The sequence below is a fragment of the Synchiropus splendidus genome, chromosome 4, assembly GCF_027744825.2.
Source record: "Synchiropus splendidus isolate RoL2022-P1 chromosome 4, RoL_Sspl_1.0, whole genome shotgun sequence".
Classification (NCBI taxonomy): Eukaryota; Metazoa; Chordata; class Actinopteri; order Syngnathiformes; family Callionymidae; genus Synchiropus; species Synchiropus splendidus.
Window position 1 is genome coordinate 10,939,557 of NC_071337.1, and position 25,272 is coordinate 10,964,828.

Genomic DNA, 25,272 nt, shown 5'->3' on the forward strand with positions numbered 1-25,272 from the left:
GCGTAACATTGTTGTCACTCGGAACAAGGGAAACTTGTCGGTTAGGTTATTCTCAGAACTTCGTAAAAGTTCACAACAAAGGAAACAATTCAAGTTCAAACTTAGCTCAAATGTTACTATATCTACTTAGCAATTGGCTCATCTTAGCAATAGAAAAGCATTGGCATAGCAATTAGCATTAGCTTAGCGATTGGCTTAGCATCAACTAACCCTAACCCTTCGCTGTGAGCTTAAAATATCACCAGCATTAGCATGCCACAACACATAGTCTACCACTGAGCTCATGGACGTACAAATAAACATGTAGATAACGCATCACAAACAAAAGCATTTCCAACATCGTTGACCAACAGCATCCCTGGACCAGAAAGCAAGATCTTGCTTCTGGCACCTGTTCACTTGCTCTTCCTTCTAAACCTTTCCTGGGAAGGAACTTCCTATAGCTGTGTGTTTGACTGGTTGTCTATCTCCACGTGCCTGCAGTGGACTGGTGACCAGTCTGGGGTCTCATCCATCCAGCTCAGATCCTCAGAACCTGTCACTCTTCAAAGGAAATAAGTGAAGAAAAACTGACAGAAAAAAAGATTCTCAATATATTTGGATAGACCATCATTCATTCTCAGATTAGAGGGAGTTGATTTGGGCAGCAGGTGGCGCTAGTGTTCCGGATCTCACGGTCAACAAAGAAGAAAATTAATGAAGCTTGCACTGCAACTCTCGCCTCAGTTGTAGGACCAGTCCCTCCAAAGATTTGTGGGTCCAGATGGTAATCCAGAACACCACCAAACAGTCATCTAATTTTGTCTTTTTTTTTATCACAGTACGTTCATAATTGTACAAATTTGATGCATGATATATTGACAATAAAGCTGGATTTAAGTGCAGAATACTTAATTCACTACTTCATTTCTTTTTATTGTCATGTTCATATCACATAAACTATGAATTTAAAAATATTATACCTTATTAACCTGTTCAGTTTCTCACAATCCTCTGAACTTTGTGGCTTTATGGCTCATTTCAGTCCAGCAACGGACATGGTTCCTTTCTGATTCACAAACAGAGAGAAAATTCTTTTGGCACAAAAACAATCAATGAATTCCCGCTTATCTTCATCCACACTGTTTCAAATGGCTGACCTTCAAGTCATTTCACCTCTTTTTTATCAGTTAATGATTGCTGAGCAGGGAGGGAGGGAAATAGCTAAAAGGAACTCTGTATTCTTTCCATCAGGCTTTGTTCAACGACTTTCAGTTTTGGTTTTTTATCTTGAAAGCAGCTTTGTCATTCGACCTTCATCTATCCAGCACCATCTTTGCTTGAAAACATTCGCAGCAATGACTCACCTTATGGCAACAACTGAATCAGGACAGCTGTTTTCAAACAGATAGCAGCAGATAAACTCCTCCTATTCTCAATCCGGTCAGGTCAGGGAAATATGACCTGGGTGGTGCATTCTTAAGTCTCCACCCTGCTGCCACACAGCATCCACGATTGTGTCGTTTCACCGACATAAACATCGTGGCTGACGGACCTGGAGAGTGAACTTAGTTTGCCTGCTTCCTTTCTCTCAGTCCCCTGGTGAGCCTGGCTCTGAGCCGACAACGGCTCTGGCCTTGATACAGTCAGAGCGCTGAGCAGCTGGCACCCAGGATGTGAGGGAGAAAGTCAGGGACTCTCCAAGGCATCCTGTTGAGACGAAATGGGAGCCATGAAAAGAAGTGAATGCCAACCTCCCCGGGAGGTTTCACTTTCAGAGTAGACAAAAACAAAACAAAAAAAAATTGTGACTCAGGCATTCTGCGCTGGATTTATACTTCCCTAGAAGCCGTCTCATCTTTTCCTTCATGCCGGATATAAACACTTGAAGTTGGCAAACTGAGGCTTGGGGGCCACAAGGAGACATGTCAAAGTACCTGATAGGTCCAGGGGAGGATGATGTCAAAACAGATTTTGGGGGCTGATCCATTGGTTAGTTTGGGCATTGTAAAGATTTCCCCCATTCAATTTCACTTTTGCTGTGACTGGCTCTGATTAAAAAAAAAAAAGAAACAGCTCAGTCCTGACTTAAGAAAATACAATCTACAATCACGGAAATAAATCAAATGGCATGAGACTATGATGAAAAAATGAGGATTTGCCAATGGTTGTATGGTTTCCTTCTTCATTCTACTGAAAGTGCTCATAGGTCCATAACTCCACTGCCACCTCCTGTCTGATGGAGGTAATTGCACTTGGAATAAATTTAACACAAATTCTATTTGATTTCTATTTCATTTCTATTTTCCAATTGAGTGTTATTGATCAACCAATTATGTAATGTTAAAATCTAAATTATTTATTCATTTAAATTATTATTATTATTTAATTCAACTTCTAAGCCAATCTTGATCTTAGATGCGAAGCGTGTGGGAGTTGACTATGAAAATGGAATAGACTCAGACTGTGGGAACATTTTAAGAGCCATACCAGTTTCAGTCTGGTGATAACTGACCACTGGCTCTGTTTTTGTGTTGTTGCTTCATTGTGACGCGACACACCGTCTTGGCAGAGGATCTTCTGACCGTGTCAACTGTTTGTACCATCCAAAGACAGACAAACCGGGTCACTGTGGTCTTGGATCAACTATGATGTGCTGACAGTCATGCTAGTGGTTTACTAAAATGTAGGTGTCTGCCTGTTTTCGTGTGTTGGTCTTCGCCCACAAGCCCCATCGACGGTGAGCGCTGACATTGAGCGAACCACGGGGTTTCCTCGGTTACATTCAGGAGGGGAGCAGTACGACGTTTTTGGAAATTTAACATTCCAACCTTAGAAACCACAGAGGAAATTCCTGTGATCCTACAGATTGGCTCCGCACTAGTTACAACTCATCTCGGAAGTCGTCCTGTTTTGACGTGACGGGCCTCTTTGTAGTGGTGACGAGACTGAAAGGGGAAGTGTAGCGAGTCATCAGGAAAACTCCTGCGACTAGTGCTTATTTAGCTGTTCACTGGAACTGAAAGAAATATCAAATATAATAAGGAAGTTGGGGATTTTGTTGTTCAACGCATCTCAGACGTCATGTGGTGAATGCGGTACCAAGCATCACATTACCCCTTCATCTTTGGATGTACTCTCTGGTGGGAAATCGTATAACATAAGAAATGTGTTTGCTGTACATGCAAACTAAAAAAGTCTTTGTAGCCTGTCCAAGTACACAGATTTATACACCTCCCCATGATGTTGTCAGTAGCTGCAGCATCCTTTACAAGGAGCTCTGCAAGATTTTCAGCAGATCAAAGCAAAGATGTCAGTTGCCAGTTATTCCAAACATGCCAGGTTAAAAGGAGGAACTTATTAACAGGTGTGCGTGGGCGTCCGTCATGTGTCATATGATGTGCTGGCAGTGCACGGCACGCACTCCCACACTCTCATAATGATACAGGCAGCAGAAAAAAATGAACAAATTGAAAAATTACATTTAGTTTAATCCATCATTTACAGCAACATAATGGGGTAGTTGTCATACATTTTGGGGTCCCCTAACGGGCCACCCTGGTTCCTGTCTGAGCTAGACTTCTACAGTGGCTTTAGGACTTTGAATTTCTCACAGTGGACAGATCAGAAAATGCTCACTTAGGAGTAAACACTGGCCATTTAAGCGACTGGATTTGGAAGTTTGAGAGTCATTTTACTCTTCATAAAATTTGAGTGCAAAGGATGGTTTTCATTGTGGTGAAGAAAAAGAAAGAAAAAGTACAATGTTTAGATTTTAATGTTTTATTCATGCGGAGGGCATTATGCGACTTGTAGTGTAAGGAAAAATAATGCTTAGACAATGTAGCTTGTAGGGATGTTATGGCAGTTGTGATGGTTTTCCTCTCAACTAAGTAACATGTAAGCAGTGCATTAGAAAAGAGAAGAGAGCGTTAAAAGATTAACCAGCTTGTCAACGTTGGGTGACGTACAAAAAAATTGCTCAACATCATGGAACTATAAATATTTTACAGCGGTGACGTGATCACATCATTTGGGAATTTTGGAGGGCATCCAAAGCTGTGACAGGAGCAGCATCGGTAGCAAGAGAGCTGGTGGAAATATCGCTAATATAAGAAAAACACACAATATTTTTAGCTATCAATGGTTATTGTTAACAACTGCCAAACTCAACATAATTAAAAAACAATACGTTGTTAAAACCTTAGTCCCTTTATACAGCCATTGTGACGCCCTTTATTGTGTTAAATCAAACTAAACAAGTTCCTTAAAAATATTTTACGATTACGATTAAAATAAGTCGGTTTAACCTTTAAAGTGGGATGTGGTTAAAGTACTTCTCGATATCGTTTTTCAACAGATTGTCACAGTGGAGACATTCTGATGAAACACAGCGACTGTGTGAAAACTGCAGACATTTCACTTCTGCATCAGCAATAGCAGCATTATTAAAGGAAACAATTGGTTTATTGGTAGTCTTTTTCTGTCAATTCCTCGCTCCCTCTCCATTAAATTCTGTGTCCTACTAAAAACACGTAACAATTATCCAGGTTGATGAAACCCATTCAACACCATGGCCATGTGTGTCGTGCACACATCTGTTTAAAATCCAAAACACGCTAAACTGTGTCCCTCAATAAACATGGAATTCACTCTAATATCGGAGAAGACATGACAATTCCCTTTATCAACGGCCATATTAACAGGATTTAAGTGTAGTAAACACATTGTAGCTTTTTCAAAAATGTCAAATTAAAATGCAAGCTCAACCATTTTCAGCAGTAAACATTTACATTACATTTCATCTTCTACAAAGTACCACAGATCATAACTCAGGAAAACCTCATTGTCAGCTTTGTCTGACTTGCACTGAATGGCATGCAGTTCCGAATTTACCTTCTTTGGCATGTTTTTTTCCAGTTTAGGAGAGTTTAAAGACACTTTTTTTTAACATTCATTAGCGTACATGAGTCAGTGTGACATCACTGGGTTTTACTGAACTGAAACGGTGGGAGACCGGATGGATAAGTTACAAATTCAACCATGGTCTGTGAAAACAGTGTTACTAGCATGAAATAAAACAACTGAGAATGCTAACTGCTAACACACTAGCTGAGGAAATAAAGCATCCAATAATGAAACTTCAAACCAAACAAGGGGCAACAGTAACGTCAACTGTTGGAAAAGTCAAGACAAAAGTGAAAACCCATAAATGGCAAAAGTCACAATGACCTCATTGTCTGAGTCAGGTGACCCACAAGCCGCTCATAGCATTGGAAACTGACTCATCCCCATCACTTTTAATCCAAGTAATTCCACAATCTTCTAGTTTGATCTTCTCTGGCCTCCGCCCCACCAGCAGAAGATGGCGAGTGTGGGAGAAACATCAGAGGAGCACCGGTGAGAGGAGTGGACTTTTCAATTGAACTCGGACAAAAAATGCGCAGGTGTCAGAGGGGGAGTGTTGCACCAGATATAAATTGTGCGTGTGTGTTTTTTGAAAGACTGATGAGAGCAGACCAGCGTGATGAAAAGCCCAGTGGACTGCTAACACAAACAGAGGGAGAGAATAGAGAGATGGGGGGATGTGGCAGGTCACAAAGTTGGGGGATGCCTGCTGGAACAGAGAGTGTTTTGTGTCATCTTTACAAAGTCGTAGACTGCCATCCACTCGCCCACTTGAGGAGGCCATGGGAGTGTTTACACAGGAGTCCATTATCAAGGTCGTTCTGATCCAAAACAGATCCATATTTTTATCACCAGAGCGTGTCTGCCACTTCAGCTATGAGAGGAAAGACCCCCAGAGGAGGGGCTCGGAATTTGGATTGCAAAAAGGTTTCACACACACTTAGAAAACAGTTTGGTGTGTGTTTGGATCATTACCATAATTGAGAGAGACTGCGAAAGGAGCATGGGTGGGGAGGTGTTCCAGCTCCCCCAACTCACAAGCCTCCACTCCCATTTGACAAATTATGTGTATGAATGAAAAGAGGCTGGCGCTGGTCCAGGCCACAGAACAACACTCGGGTTCACACAGAGAGTGTGTGTCGGGCAAGCTCCGCATTAGCTTGGCTCAATCACAACTCTGGAGCCACGCCAAGTAAAACATGGCACTTTTTCTCACTGGACGGTCACAATGAAGCGACAAGCATCCGATCACGACGGTTCACTGTAGTGTCTTTTGTTTGGTCGTGTTGAAAGGCTCCACTCAGCACAGCAGCTGGTGGTTGCATGTGATCAGAATCAGGGCACAATAGAGCCCAAATTCTTCTGCACCTTCGCCTACAGCACCAGCTCATGGTGCTGCAAGCGCTGGACCACTAGACTTGAAACCTGGTCTTAATAGACACAAAAATACACCTGTATTATTATAACAAAATTCTTCAGGTTCAAAACCTGAAGCATGAAATTGCCCATAGTAAAATAACTCACTATTCGATCCCATTCAGGTGCGATTGTATGAGCATGAGCTCCAGTGAATGTATTTGTGGGAAGTCTGAGGTTTAAAATACGAATAACCAAATTCATTCATTTATTTCCGTTTATATACATTTTAGATTTTCCACATACGTAATGGAAGATCTCTGCAACAGAATAATTTTCTGAATATATTTTTTCAGTATCTTTTTCTTTTTGCAATTACACATTTTATTACACCATCACTACTATTTTAAATGATATAACTACCAGTGGAGGAAGAAAACAAACAGAGTCGGGGAATCCAATAAAGACCCACAAAATACAGAATGAGTTATATCTATGAGCAGCTTCTTTTTTTTTTTTGCTCTGCCATGGCCTCATGAGGGCCTCACAATAGCAGGCCAAGGGCCGCATTTGGCCCCCGGGCCACACTTTGCCCATGTCTGCTCTGGCGCATCATCTAATCCAATTCTGATTAGACCCCGCCCACGGAGCAAGGGCACTCCCCCAATATTAAAACAGACGCCAAAACCTTTTTTAAAATGTAGTACGCATCTTTTCTTCATTTGTTTTTCTTGTTTGTTTTTTTTATTTATTTATTAAACATAGTAAGTGTTGTATTTTTAATAACATAATGTGTATGAAAAAGAAAAAGAATTATTGTTTCATCACAAAGTTCTCCACTTCGACGTCGCAAAGACGAAACTTCACACAAAAACATCGAACTTTTTCATCTCCAAGTGAAGTCCGAGTCCTCCCAATGTTCCCTCGCGAGATAAACATGGAGAAACAATTCAAGGACAGGACAGGGTTGGAATGAACGCGAGTAGTTCAACACTTCACTGTCACTTTCACTGTCTCTCTCCGACTCTCCTCCCTTTGGCGTCGTTACCATGGCAGCGCGGGGCAGGACCCAGTCAGGCTCCGCCGGTGACAGCCGCGTGCTCAGTCGGCGCGCGGATCCTCCACGACTCACACCGTCAGCCCAGGGGAAACGTCGCGCACCTGAGATCGGAGCCTCGATGGAGGAGCGCAGAGTTCACCTCCTCGGCTGGGACGCGGGGGCTAGTCAGCTGATCTGACCGGGGAATGCGAATATCTCTCCGGGATTAGAGGCTTACCGAGGCGACAACAATGCCCCGCGTCCCGCTCCCGCACTCCCGGCTGGTGTTGGCGCGGCGGCGGACGGCTCTTCGTCAACTGCTCTAGCTGGTCTCGTGCCCAGACAGCGGGTGGTCTAATATGACTCCCTGGCCCTTCGCATACGGCAGCTTCCCTCGGTGTCTCCCGCTCTGCTTGTTGGTGCTGGCCGCGTGCGCTGGAGCTGCTCGACCGGGTGAGTGGCCGTTCATTAGGGTCAATTAGGACGATTAGCACGACTGTAGTTCCTTTGTCGTTGTTGTGACGTCACTGCTGGACTGTCCATCTAGCGGACTGAAAAGATGAAAGGATGCTGCTCGGGGACTGCGGGAGCTTCTGTCGGACACATGTTGGTTAGATAATCGGTGGCATTCCCTGCCATGAAATATGAAAAGTGACATTTTAAACCCAACTGAGAGCGAAATGAAATATTTCAGATCAAGTACAGACGTGAAACAAACCTCCTAAACTTCCTATTTCCACCTGCTGATTATTGTTAACCAACTAGGGAAGACCCACCGACTGACCTACATATGGACCTCCTTATTTATGTGGAGCGTTTTAAAAAAAACAAAACAATAAATCATTCACGTTGTTTAAATTTCCATGTTATCCCCCCCAGTGTGTCCTCAGCCAAGAGCAGAGTCTTGACTCTCAGCATCCCATCCACCCAACTGGGTCATAGCTGTTCCTGAACAGCTCCTTCTTTGCAGCCGTACCTGCAGCACTTTATTGTCTCCGTGTCCTTTCGCCTCAGTGACAGTGAATCGCCCCTGAATAATTCATCCGCAGTATGACACGACTCAGCTGGACGGAAATCAAGTGTTTCAAAAAGAACGCTGCGCTGACGGATGACTTAGTGCGAGCGTGGGAATGACCTTTAGCGCGACTGCAACATCTCACACACCTGTTCCCACACTCCCATGCGCCTCAAGGTCAGCCGATACACAGAGCCGCTTCAGATGAGATGCAAAGTGCTGCTTCGATCCTCACAAGTGCTTATGAGGTCTTTAAATATCCATGGGAACTGTGCGGCCGACACACACACACACTTTAACAAATGCTAATAACGTCCTTCTCTGTGCTATTTCCGTCCCACAGGTGAGGGTGAGTGTTGGTCTTCAAGGATCAGTTCCTGCGCAGAGTGTCTCACACGTGGACCGCAGTGCGCCTGGTGCTTCAAGGAGGTCGGTAGCCATTGAAATCTGTATTTATGTTTCTTTCGCTGAGCACAGATGGCACACCGAATTCTTTGATGCCATCCAAACAAGTGCGCTTCACCGTGCGACCCTTCACCTATATACACTTGTTTTTACAGACGTGTTCCACGTGTTTAGTCTGGACCAGATCTGAGCCGCCCAAAACCAGGTCAATGGAAATGAGCAGCCAAATTTATTCGTGCGCAGCATTTATTCACTTAAATCAAGTTTTCTCTTTAGAGAATATAAAACATATACACAGCACGGTCATAAAATCCTCACCAATTCAAAGGAGTTTAAATAAACTTTTCAATGTAATTGCCAATTTACATCTCTAAATAAATAGATGGACATAGTACATCCTTTGTCGAGTTAATCCACAGTTTACAGACTGCCAACCACAACAGTCCTAGTTTCTCATCTGGCACTCGGAAAAATAAATTGCCCTCTTTAAGTCTAGACATAGATCATCTGCTCGTGAGTGCTCTGCTTCTGTCTGTCTAATAAAAGGATCCACCCGGACTGACTGGAGATCCTTCAGACGCTATAAACACCCAAACCTTTGCACCAGCGTGTTAACAAACAACACTTCGGCAGACACACAAACGGCGCTGGCCAGACGAAAGGGTCATGGCTTGTGTTTTTAAAAGGCTTCAGGTGTTTCCCCACCCTGTGAAGCCCAAACCCTATCTGACACCGCGGCTCAGCGATGTGTGAAAACATTCAGCATTCAGAGGGGCAGGGCAGGTTGAAACTGAATGCCAGTAGAAAAAAAGTACCTGGGAGTTCCTGCTTTTAATATTCAAGGTTATAAATCATGCAGACGGCAGCTGTGAAATATTACCCAAATCCAGTTCTGCTCGCAGGCCCAGCAGGTATTGTCTACACTTCAGTGAGACTCCGTGTGATTCATCGTGTTTAAAGTCCATAGAGTAGTATTCAAGATGACTCTGTCCAAGACAAAGTCAACCAATACCTGTAAAAAAAAGGACAATATTTTCCTTAATATGACTGAATTTCTTCCTTAATGCTAATGCAACTGATAATTCAGGTAATTGATTTAAAATCTATGTTCAGGATTTAACATATCGATAGCCAACCCTTCTCACCCTGGTCATGGACTGTTTGTTCCTCTTCCCTCTGGCAGGAGGCTGCGGTCGATCCAGACCTGAACCTCCTGTCACAGGAACAGCTTCTTCCCCTCGGCCGTCAGACTGTTGAATTTGTGATCAGTCCTTGTTTTGTTTTATTACTATTATTGTTTTGACTGCACATTTTCCAAAGCACTTTCCTAGTTGGTGGGATCGCCACTGACCATGGCAATAAATCTGATTCTGATTCATTCTGTTACTGCAGGACAGTTCATAGTGCGACGTCATCAACAAGCGTCCGACCCAAATCTTCAACACACATACATTCAAAAGTCTCACCATTTTGTGCTAATAAATGTTTCATGTGTAGTAAAAAATGCTTTTAAAACTTCATTCGGAGTGTCATTCACTAACGAAAACAAAAAAGGGTGGCAGCTCCGGCACATTTTGCCCTCACAGTTGTTCGAGTACAGAACAGTTTGTTCATGAAATAGTCTCTCAGGACTCCTTTGTTAAAACTAGTTCAGAAGTGATCGTCACATGTTTTTAAGCCGACATTTCCACAGCGCTGCACCCGTGGCCTATGGACCTGTGCGACTTACGTATGGACAAAATCTGTTTTCCTTCTTAAATTTCTTAATTTTAATATTCCGATGCGCTTTATCATCTAAAGATATGGCAAATCCACCCAAGAGCTTTGCCTTCCGGCTCAGCTTGAGTAAAATCATGACCGAACACCTCACTCAAACTCGTCTTATGTGTTGTGTCTATTCAATATACATTTACTTATGAATGTATAACATAGCCAGGCTGTGTCTGTACTGCCTGGGAAGGAGCAAGCAAATTGGTTTTCACACAGAATTAAGTTCCAAAGTTCACTAATCCAATTTTAAGCTGCGAGGCATGACCGCTGTTTGTTTCCTCCCAATTCAAGATTGGATCAAATAATTTCCAAATGAAAAAAGGCACTTGAGACAATGAAAGCAACATATATGAACACATTCAGGAAATGTGAATGAATAATGAAGAGTGAGGTGCGAGTTTTAAAGCCGATCTTTGACAGAAAATGGAGAAGTTGAGATGGCATTTGTGACGCAACACCTGTGCTGACTAAAGACAGTGCCAGGTTAATGTCCCTTTATTGTGTTTTATTGGAATTATTTTCACCCAGGATTGTGTCACCCTGCTCATTATACTGTGATTCATCCTTTCTTTACTAGACTGTTGAAGCAGCTTCGGTTGCCTTAAGCTGTTTTTGCAAGTATCAGCAGACCCACTTCTTGTTCTCTTGTCCCCATTTCCGATAACTACAGAAACATCTACTGCAGCTTAGTGGTTCTAACAGTTCTCCAGCTGTTTTCTAGTCCCTTTACTGTTCAGATGTGACTTTCAGGACTTTCTCGAAGGAGCTAGCTCAAGCTATCGCTGTGACCTGCCAGCAAACCTGCTAAGAAGAGGCTGCGGACCAGAGTTCATGGAGCAAACGGAGATCAAGGTGGAGGTCAACGCTACCATCAGCAGCACGCAAGTCTCCCCACGGGACATCAGCATCCACCTCAGACCAGGTTAGGCTACAGCCTGCTCCTGATGCCAGTGTTATCTCTAAGATCAGAGGTCATTTCTCACACTATTGCAGGTTCACATGCCAGTTTCATCGTCGCTGTGAAGCAGCTGCCACGCTACCCTGTAGACCTCTATTACCTGGTGGACGTTTCAGCATCAATGCAGGAAAACCTTGATCATGTAGGTCGTAGCACACACATACACAGCATCATCATAAGTTTTTTTTACGCATTTTCATCCATCATCATTCTGCTGCACTGCTTTATCTCTCTATCGCTTCTACAGTCTCTAGATGTATTTTTCATTTTTCATTTTTTGGTTCAAATACAGTTGAAGACTGTTGGTGTGGCGCTGACTCTCCGTATGACGGAGCACTCGTCTGATCTCTGGCTGGGCTTTGGCTCATTTGTCGACAAACCTGTCTCCCCATATATTAATGTTCATCCCTCCAAGATCAACAACCCCTGCAGGTAAGGCGGAACACTGACTGGATAGACTCAAGGATTTCCAGGTTTACAAATACTAACAAGCCAAAATGAAAACTGAAAATACTAAGGGGAGGCCCATAGTATCTGCAGGCAAATAGAGTCATATGATATTTCTTTCTATATAGATGTGTGTATAGATCACATGTAAAGTATAAACACAAGTAACCGCATAGGCTCTGATGCACCAACTCCCATATACTTATATTGCTTTACTTAAAGGGTCAGTCGTATTATTTTATTTATTTATTTATGTAGACAAAACAAAACAAATTGGTCTCCATAACCTGTTCTAAAACTACTTCCTGGTCAATTGGGCCAAACACACTTGAGGTGATGTATTGAGGTCAAACAAAAATGTAAACAAGGACGAGCGATATGCGCGAATTGTCGATAGTTTTTAAGAAAGAAGCAAGTCGAGAGACGAGGATGAACGAGTTGAAGCATTTACCAATGCTTATTTGGAACACATTGTTTAAGAAGCAATGATAATTCGCACTTAGAGATGGTAAAATACAATTCTAAGAATCACACTCTTAAGTATAAAAAGAGAACTTACTTGTTTCCCGGAGAGGAGTTTTGACGCTAGCATCTTAAGCTGTTGGTTTTTGTTCAAAAACGTGCGTTCTTCGGAACATTTCAAAGTGCCGTTCACCTCATAATGTTGGTGTTAAATCACAGATGTGGAAGCTGAACTGCTTGTTTATAATCTAAAACGTGGATAAGTTGACTCGAAATGACATCACATCATGGCGTCTCGGGACATCCCGTCGTACAGCTCACTGCTGAATTTAAATTCACTAAGAAATAGTATAAGATAATTTCATACAGAACATTAATGCGTGGTATAAGAAAAATGCTTAAATATGTTTAAAATATAAGATAAAATAATATTTGTCACTGTGAATTAGGAAATAAACAGCCAAATACAAATAACTGATCTTAAACCGGTTTTGATTGTTAATGTTTGTTATGCTCACCAGTGACTATGAGATCCGCTGTCGGCCGGCCCATGGCTACCACCACGTCCTGAGCATGACTGGAAATATGAGCGAGTTTACACGTGTCATCAAACGCCAGCGTATCTCTGGAAACATGGACACACCAGAAGGAGGACTGGACGCCATGCTGCAGGCGGCCGTCTGCCAAGTATGCCCATTGTTTTTTCTTTATTTTCAACTGGAAACATGTCCGATAAATTGTGGAGGGCTTAGTCTGCATGATACCTAAAGTGGCACTTGTTATGGAGGCTGGTGGAGCTCTGACTCAGCACTGGCTGCTGCCACCGGAATGTCATGACAGCACTGCTGCGGTATGACAGACACACAAGCTCACACACACAGACTCACTGTGGATTACACTCACTTGCCAAGGGGGGGGGTGAGTCATGCTGCAGGGGGTCCTGAGTAGCCAGACAGCACGGGAAACACCACGGTGGTCATTATTCCTATAAATAGAAAATCCATTATGTCAGACCCGCTCTGTAAACTCTCTGGGTTAAATATACACGCCAGCCCATAAATAGTATTTCTCTCTGTGACGAGTCACAGGCATGAATGAAGTGGTGGTCTGTGATGAGTGTAAGAACTCCTGCAGCTTTTTCCAGAAAAACCAATACATCATGGATTAGTCCTGTTGGGTTTATTGCATCGAAAACAAACCAAACTCCTGGGCAGAATTTATTTGACTCAATATTTACATGCTTCTAGACCAAACAGCAACTACAAAGGCTTCATTCACTGCCATGGCAACTTAAATCCAGCTGTTGCTACAGTAACAAATACTCATGTTGCTACCATTTCTTTTAATTGTATTACATTAAAATACATTATTAATGGAAACTCTGGGTCTAAACCTTGGCAGAAAGCGGTGGGTTGGCGGTCAGAGGCGAAGCACCTCATGCTGCTGATGACAGACCAGCCATCTCACCTCGCCCTGGACAGCAGACTGGCAGGAATTGTAGTGCCACATGACGGACGGTGTCACCTGGAGAACAACGTTTACACCGAAAGCACCAGGATGGTGAGTGGGAGCAGGAGGAGCGCCGCGTGAATGTTAATTCTAATAGTAGCTGATTCTCTTCCATTCAAGGATCATCCCACTTTGGGCCAGTTGTCTGACAAGTTGCTGGAAAACAACATCTACTCGATATTTGCTGTGGAGAACAAACAGCAACAGTGGTACGAGGTAATGCCACCCACCAATGACAGCAAACAGAAATCGGCACAAAGGCGCAATTATTTACGCACTAAAAAGTTTGACGGTTATGTGTTATCAAAGGTGGTCAAAATGTATAATTTTCCTATCTTTTATTGAATTCCCTGCAAACTTTTTTTTCAAAGTACATGACATGTAATACCAGAGCTTGCTAGAACCAAGCACTATCATCTTTGTGAGATGGTCTAGTTTTTGGTGCTGTGATCATTTATTGTTGAGTTGGACCCATAAAAAGACTCAGTGGGTCAGATTTGGCCCCCCGGCCTTGGGTTTGACACACTTGCTTTGAGTATTCATTTGAACTGCCTGAATTTAATTCCTCTGCCAGTATAATTTGTTGACACCTAAAACATATTTTTTTATCGGTGATTCTCACAGGAGTTGGTGCAGCTGCTTCCTGGCTCCTACCTCGGGAAGTTGGGCATTTTCCAGGCCCCTAACCTCATTGATCTGGTTGTGGATGCCTACAAGGTACGAATGCCTCCCTGCTGATGACCTTTTTATGGAGAAAGAAAACACTTTGGGAGTTAAATTTAACAATAACAAACTGAGGGATCGATTAGTGATGGAATTAATTTGGTTATTTGGGAGTCACTTCCCAATGTTTGCTCAAGTCGCCTGCAAAATCCAGTTTCACCTCACCTGAACTGTTTATGAGGCTGTGGGCCACAGTTTGTTAAAAAAATTAAGCAATGTATTATGAATCACAAATGTTTGACTCAGTAGAAGTAAGTCAAGTCAGAAACCCTCCTCACTGACAAAAAACCTGAGCAGACCTCTGAGCTGCAAATGTGGTGGCACTGATCCCTGTGTCTGGACAATTTGAGTGAAGGCTCAAGTTTGTGCATTAATGAAGCTGCAGAACCCAGTGGAGAAATCCTGGGCTCACTAAGGTGTAAACCAGACCTCCCTTCCTCTGAAAAATTCTCAAAAAGGGTAGTAAAATGGGGATCATGAAACCGAGTGTAAAGAGTGGGTGCGTGGGTTCCTGGGTGTGCGTCTGCAGTGACTTGTTGGCAGCAGCTGAGGCTGTAATCTGGCCTCGGGCACAGAACTCCATTGTTGCATTTTGCCGGAATCCAAAGGTTTTTTTTTTTTTTTTGCACCGACACACATACATACAAGAGTAGATGCACGTGTTCATCTCCTTAAACAGAGCCTGGCATTATAAAATAAATCCCCCCCAACCTGAAAAGGCCACACATAAACACTGTCTCGACCATCCATTTTTCTGTTTCTCTGTTGTCGTTGTTTGTAACCTGTATTGCATTTCGGCCTCTCAGACATTGCTGTCAGAGGTGGACGTGTCAGTGACAATCGATGACCAGGCGGCCAGCAGGTACTGGGTGTCTGTGTCGCCTCTCTGCCCACCAGGGTCCACTGCCCACGGCCAGCGCTGCGTCGGAGTCAAACCAGGGCAGACGGTAAAATCCTTCTCTCCTGTCTTCTGTTGTATTTTGAACACCCAGCTTAAGATAAGCGCTCAGAGATGTCAGTGATAATTTATTGGTTGTATCACATTACTTCCACACACCAACACACTTACCCTAAACACACATCCCTGGGAGACTTGTATGACTGACAGCATTTGGTAAATAATCCGGATTTAGTGGATTAGAGGCTGTATTTACCAGGGAACACTGCCATGTGATTTGTGACCTTTTTTTCTCCTTAAATCTTGTCTTTGCAAAACACAACAGCTTTTAAATGGAACACTTCCATTAGCACGTAGCCCACACAACACCAACATTACTTTATGTGCTATAACAACAAGATAAGGTACAACTGATATAATAAGATAATAAGATATTTAGAATTATATTTACACACTGTTTATGAGTTTCTGAGGAAAAATAGTTGTGTCACGCATGATGCGCTTACAACAGAGCGACACTTGTTTTTCTGTGGGGCTAAATTTAGCACACTTAGATCCATGTTTGCTGTCAAAATGATTCATTGTCCTTCTTCCCCACTGACCCACAACATAATATATATATTTCTAATGTCCCTTCCTTTTGCCTCATTTCCTCTGTGTTAGGACATTTTTTACAACTTTCATGCTCCACATAATACCGCAACGTAAACCAGATTCTGCCAAGAGCCTGGAGTTTAACTCATGACATAGTAGGGATGGATGGATTACACCACACCTGGGCAAAGTGCGGCCCGGGGGCCATATGCGGCCTGATGCCTGTATTTTCGTGGCCCGTTTGACATCAGACTAAAACTATAACCAATATGTCCTACTTTTTTGTTCTTTGTCCTTTAGTCACGACCACCACTTCATCAGTAAATATAGCCGGTTCTTGTTTTAAAACGAAAACTTTCTTCTTTTCATTGGCCATTTTTGTTTTTCTTGTTCCTCAAAATACATTGAATGAATACTGAAAATATATTTTGAAATAAATTGCCTTTTTATCTTGAACGTCTAGTCCATAGTTGATTTATATTCAAATTAAGTGCATATAAAATGAAATATTTCAATAGTTTTCACGGCATATTTACACTTTTCTGAATATCCTTAATTACATTTCATCTTCTTAGGTTCGTTTTGTGCTTGTTATTGAATTTCAATAGATATTTTTCCATCATGCTTTGTAGTCATCACTGTCTTTCTGCCTTTTGAAAATGTAACTGCCACCTCTGGATTACATGATTACACTTTAATATTACAAGGTCTGAAACAATGCACAGCTTGAATTCAGTGGTTAAATGCAGCGTGTGTCTCCTCTCTCAGGTGTACTTCAACCTCACAGTCGGGCAGCAGACTTGTGCCACGGAGGGCGAAGACGAAGAAATAACAATGATGGTTCGGCCCATCGGATACAATGAGTCCACCAAAGTCAGGATTCATTCGAGATGCCGTTGCAGTTGTGGATCGACTGGGCGCTGCCAAGACGGGGACTTGTTTTGCCCCGCAGAAGGGACCAAACAGGAGCAAATGCTCCAACACGAACTGAATCACAGAGATTCCAATTGCAGAGCTGATGGCTCCACAGTGGACTGCAGCGGCCGGGGCACGTGTGTATGCGGGAGATGTGCGTGTGAACAAAGTAGACTCGGGCTGGTTCATGGGAAATACTGTCAAATCGATGACTTCTCTTGCCCCTACCACGGTGGGCTTCTCTGTGGAGGTAAGAAACTGATGCAGGTGTTTCCACTGAAGGAGGAAATAACATCCAAATCTGTCTGTCAGGGCGGGGAGTGTGTGTTTTAGGTGAATGTAAATGTGAGGAGCAATGGGAAGGCGAGAGCTGCAGTTGTCCGACCTCCACTGACACATGCCAGTCACCAGATGGCAGCGTGTGCAGTGGGCGGGGGCGGTGCGTCTGCGGCAAGTGTTCGTGCGACGACCCTAAATTTTTGGGGAGCTTCTGTGAGAGCTGTCCTCTCTGCCAAAACAGCTGCCAAACGTACTGGTAATTGAGGCTTTCATTGAGACTCGGGTGGTGAGAGACATGATGGTTTGATTCTGCCTGTGTGTTTCAGGAAGTGTGTGGATTGTCATCTGTCTGAAGGTCTGGCTCTGGCAGATCCTGGAAAGTGCAACAGCTCTTGTGCCTCGTCGGTGGACTTTGTGGAAGATGTTTCAGGTCTGACAACTCCTGCAGCTACGAGTGGTGGGTTGATGAGGTTTCATGATCCGGTGTCCTCACTTTCAGAGCCCAGTCGGTGGCGCTGTTAGTTTGATAATGATGAGTTTCATTGTAATAGTGGGCTATAGAGGAAACAGTGCCATCTAGTGGTCTGTGGAAATAAGGACACTGTTCCATGAAGACTCATCGACCCTTCACGAGCTACTACTGCACCATACTGTCCTGGATGAAGGCTTTTTTACTGGTCTGACGATATTTTTTCAGTGGTGACTGTCTAGTATTTTAAATTGGATGTGAGACTGTTTTTTACCAATTATATCGAGGTTATGAAATTGATAAATCATGATTAAATGCATTTCAATATTTGACAGCAGAGTGATCAAAGTTTAATCTGTTCACAGGAGCTTAAACTTCAGGATCACATTTTAAATGTGGTGCACTGAAAATGTTGCCTTCAAAAGGATGTTTATTGGTAGGAAGTCTGGAGTGGCAGAGAAGTCTGTTGGAGTGGTGCAGGACATGTATGCCAGGTGTAAGACAGTGGTGAGGTGTGCTGCAGGTGTAACAGAGAAGTTCAAGGTGGAGGTGAGACTGCACCAAGGCTCGGCTCCCGAGTCCCTTCCTCTTTGCGATGATGATGGAGAGTTTGACAGATGAGGTTAGACAAGAAGCCCTTTGGACCATGATGTTTGCAGGTGACATTGTGATCTGTGGTGAGTGCAGGGAGCAAGTGGAAGATAAGCTAGAGAGGTGGAGGTTTTCCTTAGAAAGGAGAGGAATGAAGTAAGTAAGACGGAATACATGTGTGTGAATGAGAGGGACCCAAGTGGACAGGTGAAGTTACAGGATGCAGAGATAAAGAAGGTGGAGGATTTTAAGTACTTAGGCTCAACTGTCCAGGGCGATGGAGAGTGTGAGAAAGAGGTGAAGAAGCGGGTGCAGGCAGGGTGGAATAACTGGAGAAAAGTGTCAGGTGTGATGTGTGACAAAAGGGTGTCGGCAAGGATGAAAGGGAAAGTGTCCATAAGGGTGTTGACGCCAGCAATGTTGTATGGTTTGGAAACAGTGGCACTGAGGAAAAGACAGGAGGCAGAGCTGGAGGTAGCAGAGATGAAGATGCTGAGCTTCTCTCTGGGAGTGAGCAGGATGGATAGGATCAGGAAGCAGTAGATCAGAGGGACAGCACATGTCAGGTGTTTAGGAGACAGAGAGGCTAGATGGAGATGGTTTGGACATGTACAGAGGAGAGAGAGCCAGTACATTGGTAGGAAGATGTTGAGGTTGGAACTGCCAGGCAGAAGGTGAAGAGGAAGACCAAAGAGGAGATTGATGGAGGAGGTGAAGGAGGACATGAGGTTTGTAGGTTTGAGAGAAGAGGAAGCAGAGGACAGGGTGAGATGGAGGAGGATGATCCGCTGTGGCGACCCCTGAAGGGAGAAGCCGAAAGAGAAAGGAAGAAAATGGCCTTTGCTTCACTCTGATAGAAACCCAAACTCTAAATTTATCTCTAAAGAAAAGTCACATTTTACTCTCATCATGATGGTACAGATGATTGATCAATGTATTGAATCCTGCAGCTTTAATGTCAAAGACACGTGACCATGTGTCAGCTCCCTGCCAATTTGGTCGTGATTGATTTTGTGTCACGTGTTGTGTTCCCACCTCTGATGTCATCGTCCTGCCTCTGAAGGTCACTCGGGAGAGATCCTGTGCAAGTACATCAGTAACGACAGCTGCCGCTACCGCTTCCAGACAAGCTCCCAGTCTGGAGAGAGACACCTTTATATCAGCACAAGACCAGGTACACACGCACCTTTATCTCACTCTGGCTGAGTTAAGCCAGCAGAACTTGGGTTACAGCTGCAGTTCACCGTTCCTACCACGCTTTTCTCTCTCTCTCACACACACACACTGCTGAAGACTTGCGCCAGGTTCACACACACACACACACACACACAAGTGTAGCACGTCCAAGTGTTACAGTTAATCTCCTCCCCTCTTGATTATTGGAACAGCGCTGCTCATTGTGCGTCCCCCGTCTCCTCTCGCTCTGCGCCCAACGGGACGCTCTCTTCCTGCCCTCGCCTACTCCTCCTGGGTACGGCAGCAGCCAGGTCGCCATGGTTACTGAATGTCAGGGCTCTTAAAGTTCTTTGTGAAAAGTGATGAGCGCGTCATGCTCACACGGTTCCCGACAGCTTGTGAAATGCTCAGAAAAGCTAAACAGACCCTTTGCTTTGTGCCGTACAGTAGGCGAAACAAATTGTTGGTTAGATTCATACAGTAGCTCAGAGGCCGAGACCATGAACTGAGTTCAGTTACGTTCAGGGTACTTTTGGAAATAAGGAGCATTAAAGGACTTTTTTTTTCATTGTCGTGTGTGAACGTGTGTTTTTGGGTGTGTCCACAGAATGTTCCAGCAGAGGTCAGCTGGTGGGAACTTTCCTGAGTGTCTGTGCTCTGACCGTGATGTGTGGTCTGGTGCTGGTGGTCTTGTCCAGGATGTTCTTACAGAGGAGACTACGCGCCAGAGAGGGCGCTCCTGAGGTGGACGGCTTCATCTGCACTGGCAAGGTACAAGGTCAAACCCCTGTGGTCACTCTGCCAGCAGATGTGCGGAGCGGGAGGAGGACCTCCCAGGAATCAAAACACTCGGTTGTTCTCCGACGCGTATTTGCCAAAGGTCGCCGCGTGCAGAAATAGACAAGGAAATTTGACTCCAGCGTTGGAAGTACAGCTGTATATTACATTTCCTCTCAAATCCCACGACTGCAACTGCAGAGTGCAGATTTGTGACCTTACAGCGATACGTACGACCAACGAGGAGACGGAAAAGATGCTTTTACCAGGGTCAGGGGAATATCACTGGGCTATTTCGGCTTAAATTATTTTAATGACCGGCCGTTTAAATGAGAAATAAACGCGTTCTGTTAGCCATGCTGAGCCACTGGAGACTCAAAGGAATGTATCTCTTTAAGTAAATGGGAGTGTTTTTTTTTTTTTTTTTTTTTTTTTGGAGAAGATAGGTTAAACTTCATATAACTGCTTGTCTATGTACAAATATTTCATATTTTTCTTGAAATATACAGTATGCAGAATCACTCAATGGGACCCAGAATTATTTTATGACTCACATTTTACTTGAAAAATGAAAAATAAAAATAAATAAATAAAAGCGCAGAAATGCAGCTCTTGCCGCCTTTTAGTGCCCTCTAGTGGCCAATGTAGATTTTACAGTCCGTCTCTGGGTATTTGTAAGAATAAAAATGATACATAAAAAACATTATATTATAGCTTTAGGATTGGAGCTAAAAAAAAATGTAATAAATTTGAAGTTTTATTTTATCACTAATAACCACATTTTATTGTGTGATTCAGGATTATCAAACATAAGATGAATCTGTACACATAAATGTCAACGTCTGGGTGGAAGTGCTGCCCCACTGTCGAGGAAACTCTTTGCTGCATGAATTGTGCAGAACAGCATTTTAAATTAAAATTTTCTGCCCCATTTCATTTACTCTTCTTTACCATGGATGACATCTCATTATATAATGTGGTGCACCTGGAATTGTTGCCCTGAAAAAAAAGAGACTTTATATGTGAGTTATTTGCATCAATGTCTATATTATTTCTGCAATTGAAGTGTCAGCCTGGATAGTTCCATAATGTATTTCATCCATGGATAATACCTATGTGTTTGTGCTCTCTGCACCACCCAGGATTTAGCCTACATCCCCACCACCAACGAGAAGACTGTCACGTACAGGAGGGATTGTCCGCCTGAACGGCCGGTGGAGTTGGATCTCCATGTTCCCAAGATGCCGCTTGGTGACCCTTGGCCGTAGTGGCTAGAATATTTATCAGGTGATTCGGGGAAAGAAGCTTTGGACTGACAGTTTCCTCTCTGGTGAACAATGTTTAACATCCTCCGCCTCTTTGTGGAGGAAATGATGAACTCAAACTTGCATGACCCTGGAAAATCAAGCATTAACTTGGACTGTTGTTACTTTCATGGCCAGTATCCTAGAAACTAAGATCCTCATCTTGTAGCTGCTGGGGTGCTTTTAGTGGGGAGAAGTGGGGAAACGTATTTATAATTTTGGTGGTTTAACTCTACTTTTTAAGTCTTTGTGATTGCCTGACACTGTCCTATCCTTGAGTCGACATTTGGTACTACTTTTTTTTTTTTTTCAAATACTGTAATATTACTGACCTCAGTTGAACTTAACAATCGCCTTCATAGCACAATTGTGGCTTATTTAATTTGTCTATTTTTGAGTTGTAAGGTATGAATAATCTGTGTAGTCTTGCACTTGAAGCATTGCTCTGTTGTACTACTGAAATCTGAGGGTGGCATTGTAGTTTAAAAAGTATATTTGCATTTCTGAATGTTCAATTGGGAATAGTAAGTGGTCAGAAATAACTAGGAGAGAGCTCCTGTCATTTCTGCCGTGGTCTCAGCGATTGAATGAAACTGAATTGAACATACGGTACAAAACAGCTCTGATGGTACAGAGATCAACTGTCACATGCACTTGTTGTTTTCAACCGCTGACTGTTTAAGACATATCTTGATCTTCTTGTGTGGATTGTTGTTGTTTGCAGCAGCCGCTGCTCTGTTTTACTGTAAGTCGGGAACACTAATAACTATTTATTTGTGATTTTGTTCTCTTACTATCATCAACAGTCTTGGCTGTTGAGTAGTGACTTCTATCCTTCAAATGTTCCAGCAATATACTGATGATCATCTCATCACAGCAGGCAAACTGAAGCACTTTCTAGTGTAGTTTTTGATGTCAAGAAATGTGACTGGTTGTCCACTACAATTGTTTGCATCCAAATTAAAAAATACTTTTTTTTTTTTAATATCTTGCCGTGTCTGATCATCACTTTTTTGTGTCGAGTTTTTGACACAACATTTCTTGCTGAAATATAAATAATCTAATTCAACCTAACAACGGTGCAGTGTGACCACTAGGTGGCGACGTCCACCAAGTACTTACGTCATTTTTCAGCAAGAAAAATGATTTTACTCCCACAATTCAAATAAAGATTAAAATGTAGAAAAATGCTCGGAAAACTAATTGTTTAATCTATTAATGTATTAGTATTATTGTATTGAAAATATTTGAGAAACAACAAATTAGCCACTATGTTACATTGTAGTTGTTATTGTTTTGCTAATTGACGTGAAATCGATGAAGCCGAAAAAGTTTAGCTTAAAAAAGGAAAAAAAAGTTGAGGAGAAAACACTTGCGTTACGTTAAACTATTTTTTTTATTATTATAATCCCCTTAAAAGCATCAATAGTTGCTCATAACTGAAAGCTCCATAAAATAAAATAGTGTTGATAACTTACAAACATTTATTCAAAGCAAGACCCAAAAACAATGGTGAGGTCGAAGTTGATCCGCCGCTGATGCTGATTTTAAAGTGCCATATCCGTCTCGAGGAAAGCTCCGCCGGTCATCGGCGTCAACTCTGTCCGTCAGCGGTCAGCTCCGGCGATCGCTGCGGACTCAGAGCAGCGCTACTGTCCGTGTCGCAGCTGACCTTCAAGGCCGCCTCCTCCTCCGCGCCCTCCGCGCTGTGCGTCCGCGCGTGCTTGCTCAGGTGGTCGGAGCGCATGAAGCGTTTGTGACAGACCGCGCACTCGAAGCGCTTCTCGCCGGTGTGAGTGCGCAGGTGCCGCTGCAGTTCGTCGGAGCGGGTGAAGCGCTTCCCGCAGAAGAGCCAGTTGCAGACGAAGGGCCGCTCTCCGGTGTGCCAGCGCAGGTGCGCTTTCAGGTGCGACGTCTTGCCGTACACTTTTCCGCAGCCGGGAATATGGCAGCTGTGGACGCCCCTCCGCCGCGGACTGGAGCCTCCCTGGCACAGACTGTCCGCCTCCTGGCAGTTGGGGCAGTCGCAGGTGGACCTGCCGGTGTAGCGGCGGGAGGAGGAGGAGGGGCGCGGGGGAGCCGCGATGGGAACGATCGGGGTGGGCGCAGGCGCGCTGGCCGCGTTCATGTCTGTCGGAGCAGGAGGTCTGAAGGGGTCGAACAGACCCTGAGAGCCGGGAAGCAAATGCTGAGCGGCACCAGGGGCAAAGGTCGGGCAGTAGTCGCCACTGTAGCCGCTTAAATGGGCAGGTAACCCGGACTGATGCTGTGGCTCCACCCAGGTGTTCCCGAGGTCCCACCAAGAGGCAGAGCTGACATCCGACAGGGGCTTGAACCAGGACTGGTGAGGCTGCATCCTCGGGTAAATTCCCTCCACAGACGGGGGCAGCTTGGTGAGGAACATTGACCTCTGATCAGAAACGGAGGGCTCGGCCAGGGGCGCAGCAGTCTGGTACACTGAAAAGTCATTTCCGAATGGGGAAGAGGTGGAGGTCACCGAGAAAGCGCTGGAGGTCTCTGCGGGGAGTTGGGTGGCGACCGCTGAGCTGGTGTGTTTCCACGGGTGGAAGCCCTTCAGCCGGCCTGCTGCCCCGTCCGAGAGAGCTGGAGACGAAGACAGACTCGGGTCACCGATTCTGTTGCAGGTCGCGGCCAGCATGGCCAACGGAGTGCTGCCCAACCTGGGCTCTTCCTGTGGACACAAACCTGTCAGTCCGCTTCAAGGAGTCTCACGAGCGCTAACATGAATGAAAGTGCCGCTGTTAGCGCCCAAAGTGGGTGAGTTTTGAAACTAGAAAGTGGCTGATAAAACGCTACGTGTTCAAGACTTCCAATCTAGAAATCTAAAGTGAGTTTGATAGTCTTGTCAAACAGGCTTCACCTCTGCCCTGAGTGATATCAAGTAGGTCGCGATGGTAACTTTAAATCACTGGGATGTGTCAGAAGGAAACTTACCCCCAGCAGCGTTGCAGCCATGTCAGAGCAGTGTGTGTTTGTGAGCCAGTGTGTTCTGTCTCTGTCTCTTCATAATTGTGGCCCGGCTTTGAAGCGCCGCCGGGAAACTGCCGACCAATCAGAGCGCGGCCCATTTTGTGCTGGAGGCCGTCGTAAAGAGTGAAAAGTGGCGTCATTCTGAATGTGGAAGAAGTGGAATGGTCAGAGGGGAACAAAAACATGTTGGCGGTGCAGCCAAATGCACTCTTGGTTGGGGAGTTGGCTGAAAAGAAAATATAGGTTTTTAAAAAGCTGCTCTTTAATGGTTGAAATGAAGTGATAAAAGATTTTCGATGTTTAAATGCTGAATAGGAAAATAGGAATGTACGTGCGAGTAATGTCTCAGTCATGATATGACATGCCGTTTATGAAATATATATGACACTATACCAAGTCACTATTTAACGGGGGGATGTGGGTTAAGACATTGACACAGATTTGTGCGCGGGAAGATTTTCTGAGTGTTAAGAAGTCACTTAGACAGAGGCCCCTGATGAATGAGAGGCAGGCCCAGGACGTCCCATCCCGTCCCTGGGGCGGATCCAGTCAGCCCTGGGGGAGGGAAGGGAGGACACCAGTACCCTTCCTCAGCAATTGAATCTCATTCAGAACAAGTCACACAAAAACACCTCGTACTCCACACTTCCTCTTCTTATCATCCATCTAAATGGACCATCACACTGCCAACGACTGAGCACGTGAGA

General features: G+C 44.1%; 2 protein-coding genes across 3 annotated transcripts; one reads left to right on the plus strand and one right to left on the minus strand.

The window, feature by feature from the left end:
* Window positions 1–7,169: 7,169 nt before the first annotated feature.
* On the plus strand, window positions 7,170–22,537 carry itgb8 (integrin, beta 8). Of its 2 annotated transcripts, none has more exons than XM_053863494.1 (16): window positions 7,170–7,735; window positions 8,641–8,726; window positions 11,223–11,394; window positions 11,466–11,572; window positions 11,723–11,862; window positions 12,861–13,026; window positions 13,741–13,899; window positions 13,969–14,064; window positions 14,473–14,565; window positions 15,378–15,518; window positions 16,832–17,228; window positions 17,291–17,513; window positions 17,584–17,714; window positions 19,381–19,491; window positions 20,101–20,264; window positions 21,413–22,537. In XM_053863494.1, the coding sequence occupies exons 1-16, from the start codon at window positions 7,642–7,644 to the stop codon at window positions 21,536–21,538; spliced, it is 2,406 nt and encodes an 801-aa protein (XP_053719469.1). In that variant the 5' UTR covers window positions 7,170–7,641; the 3' UTR covers window positions 21,539–22,537. The 2 variants fall into 2 exon arrangements, with proteins under 2 accessions (XP_053719469.1, XP_053719470.1); XM_053863495.1 differs by having other exon boundaries at window positions 7,172–7,735; window positions 17,584–17,687.
* Window positions 22,538–22,992: 455 nt separating this feature from the next.
* On the minus strand, window positions 22,993–24,550 carry sp8a (sp8 transcription factor a). The gene is made up of 2 exons (XM_053863496.1): window positions 24,530–24,550; window positions 22,993–24,266 (listed from the first exon to the last, which is right to left on the minus strand). The coding sequence occupies exons 1-2, from the start codon at window positions 24,548–24,550 to the stop codon at window positions 23,169–23,171; spliced, it is 1,119 nt and encodes a 372-aa protein (XP_053719471.1). The 3' UTR covers window positions 22,993–23,168.
* Between the last annotated feature and the right edge of the window lie 722 nt (window positions 24,551–25,272).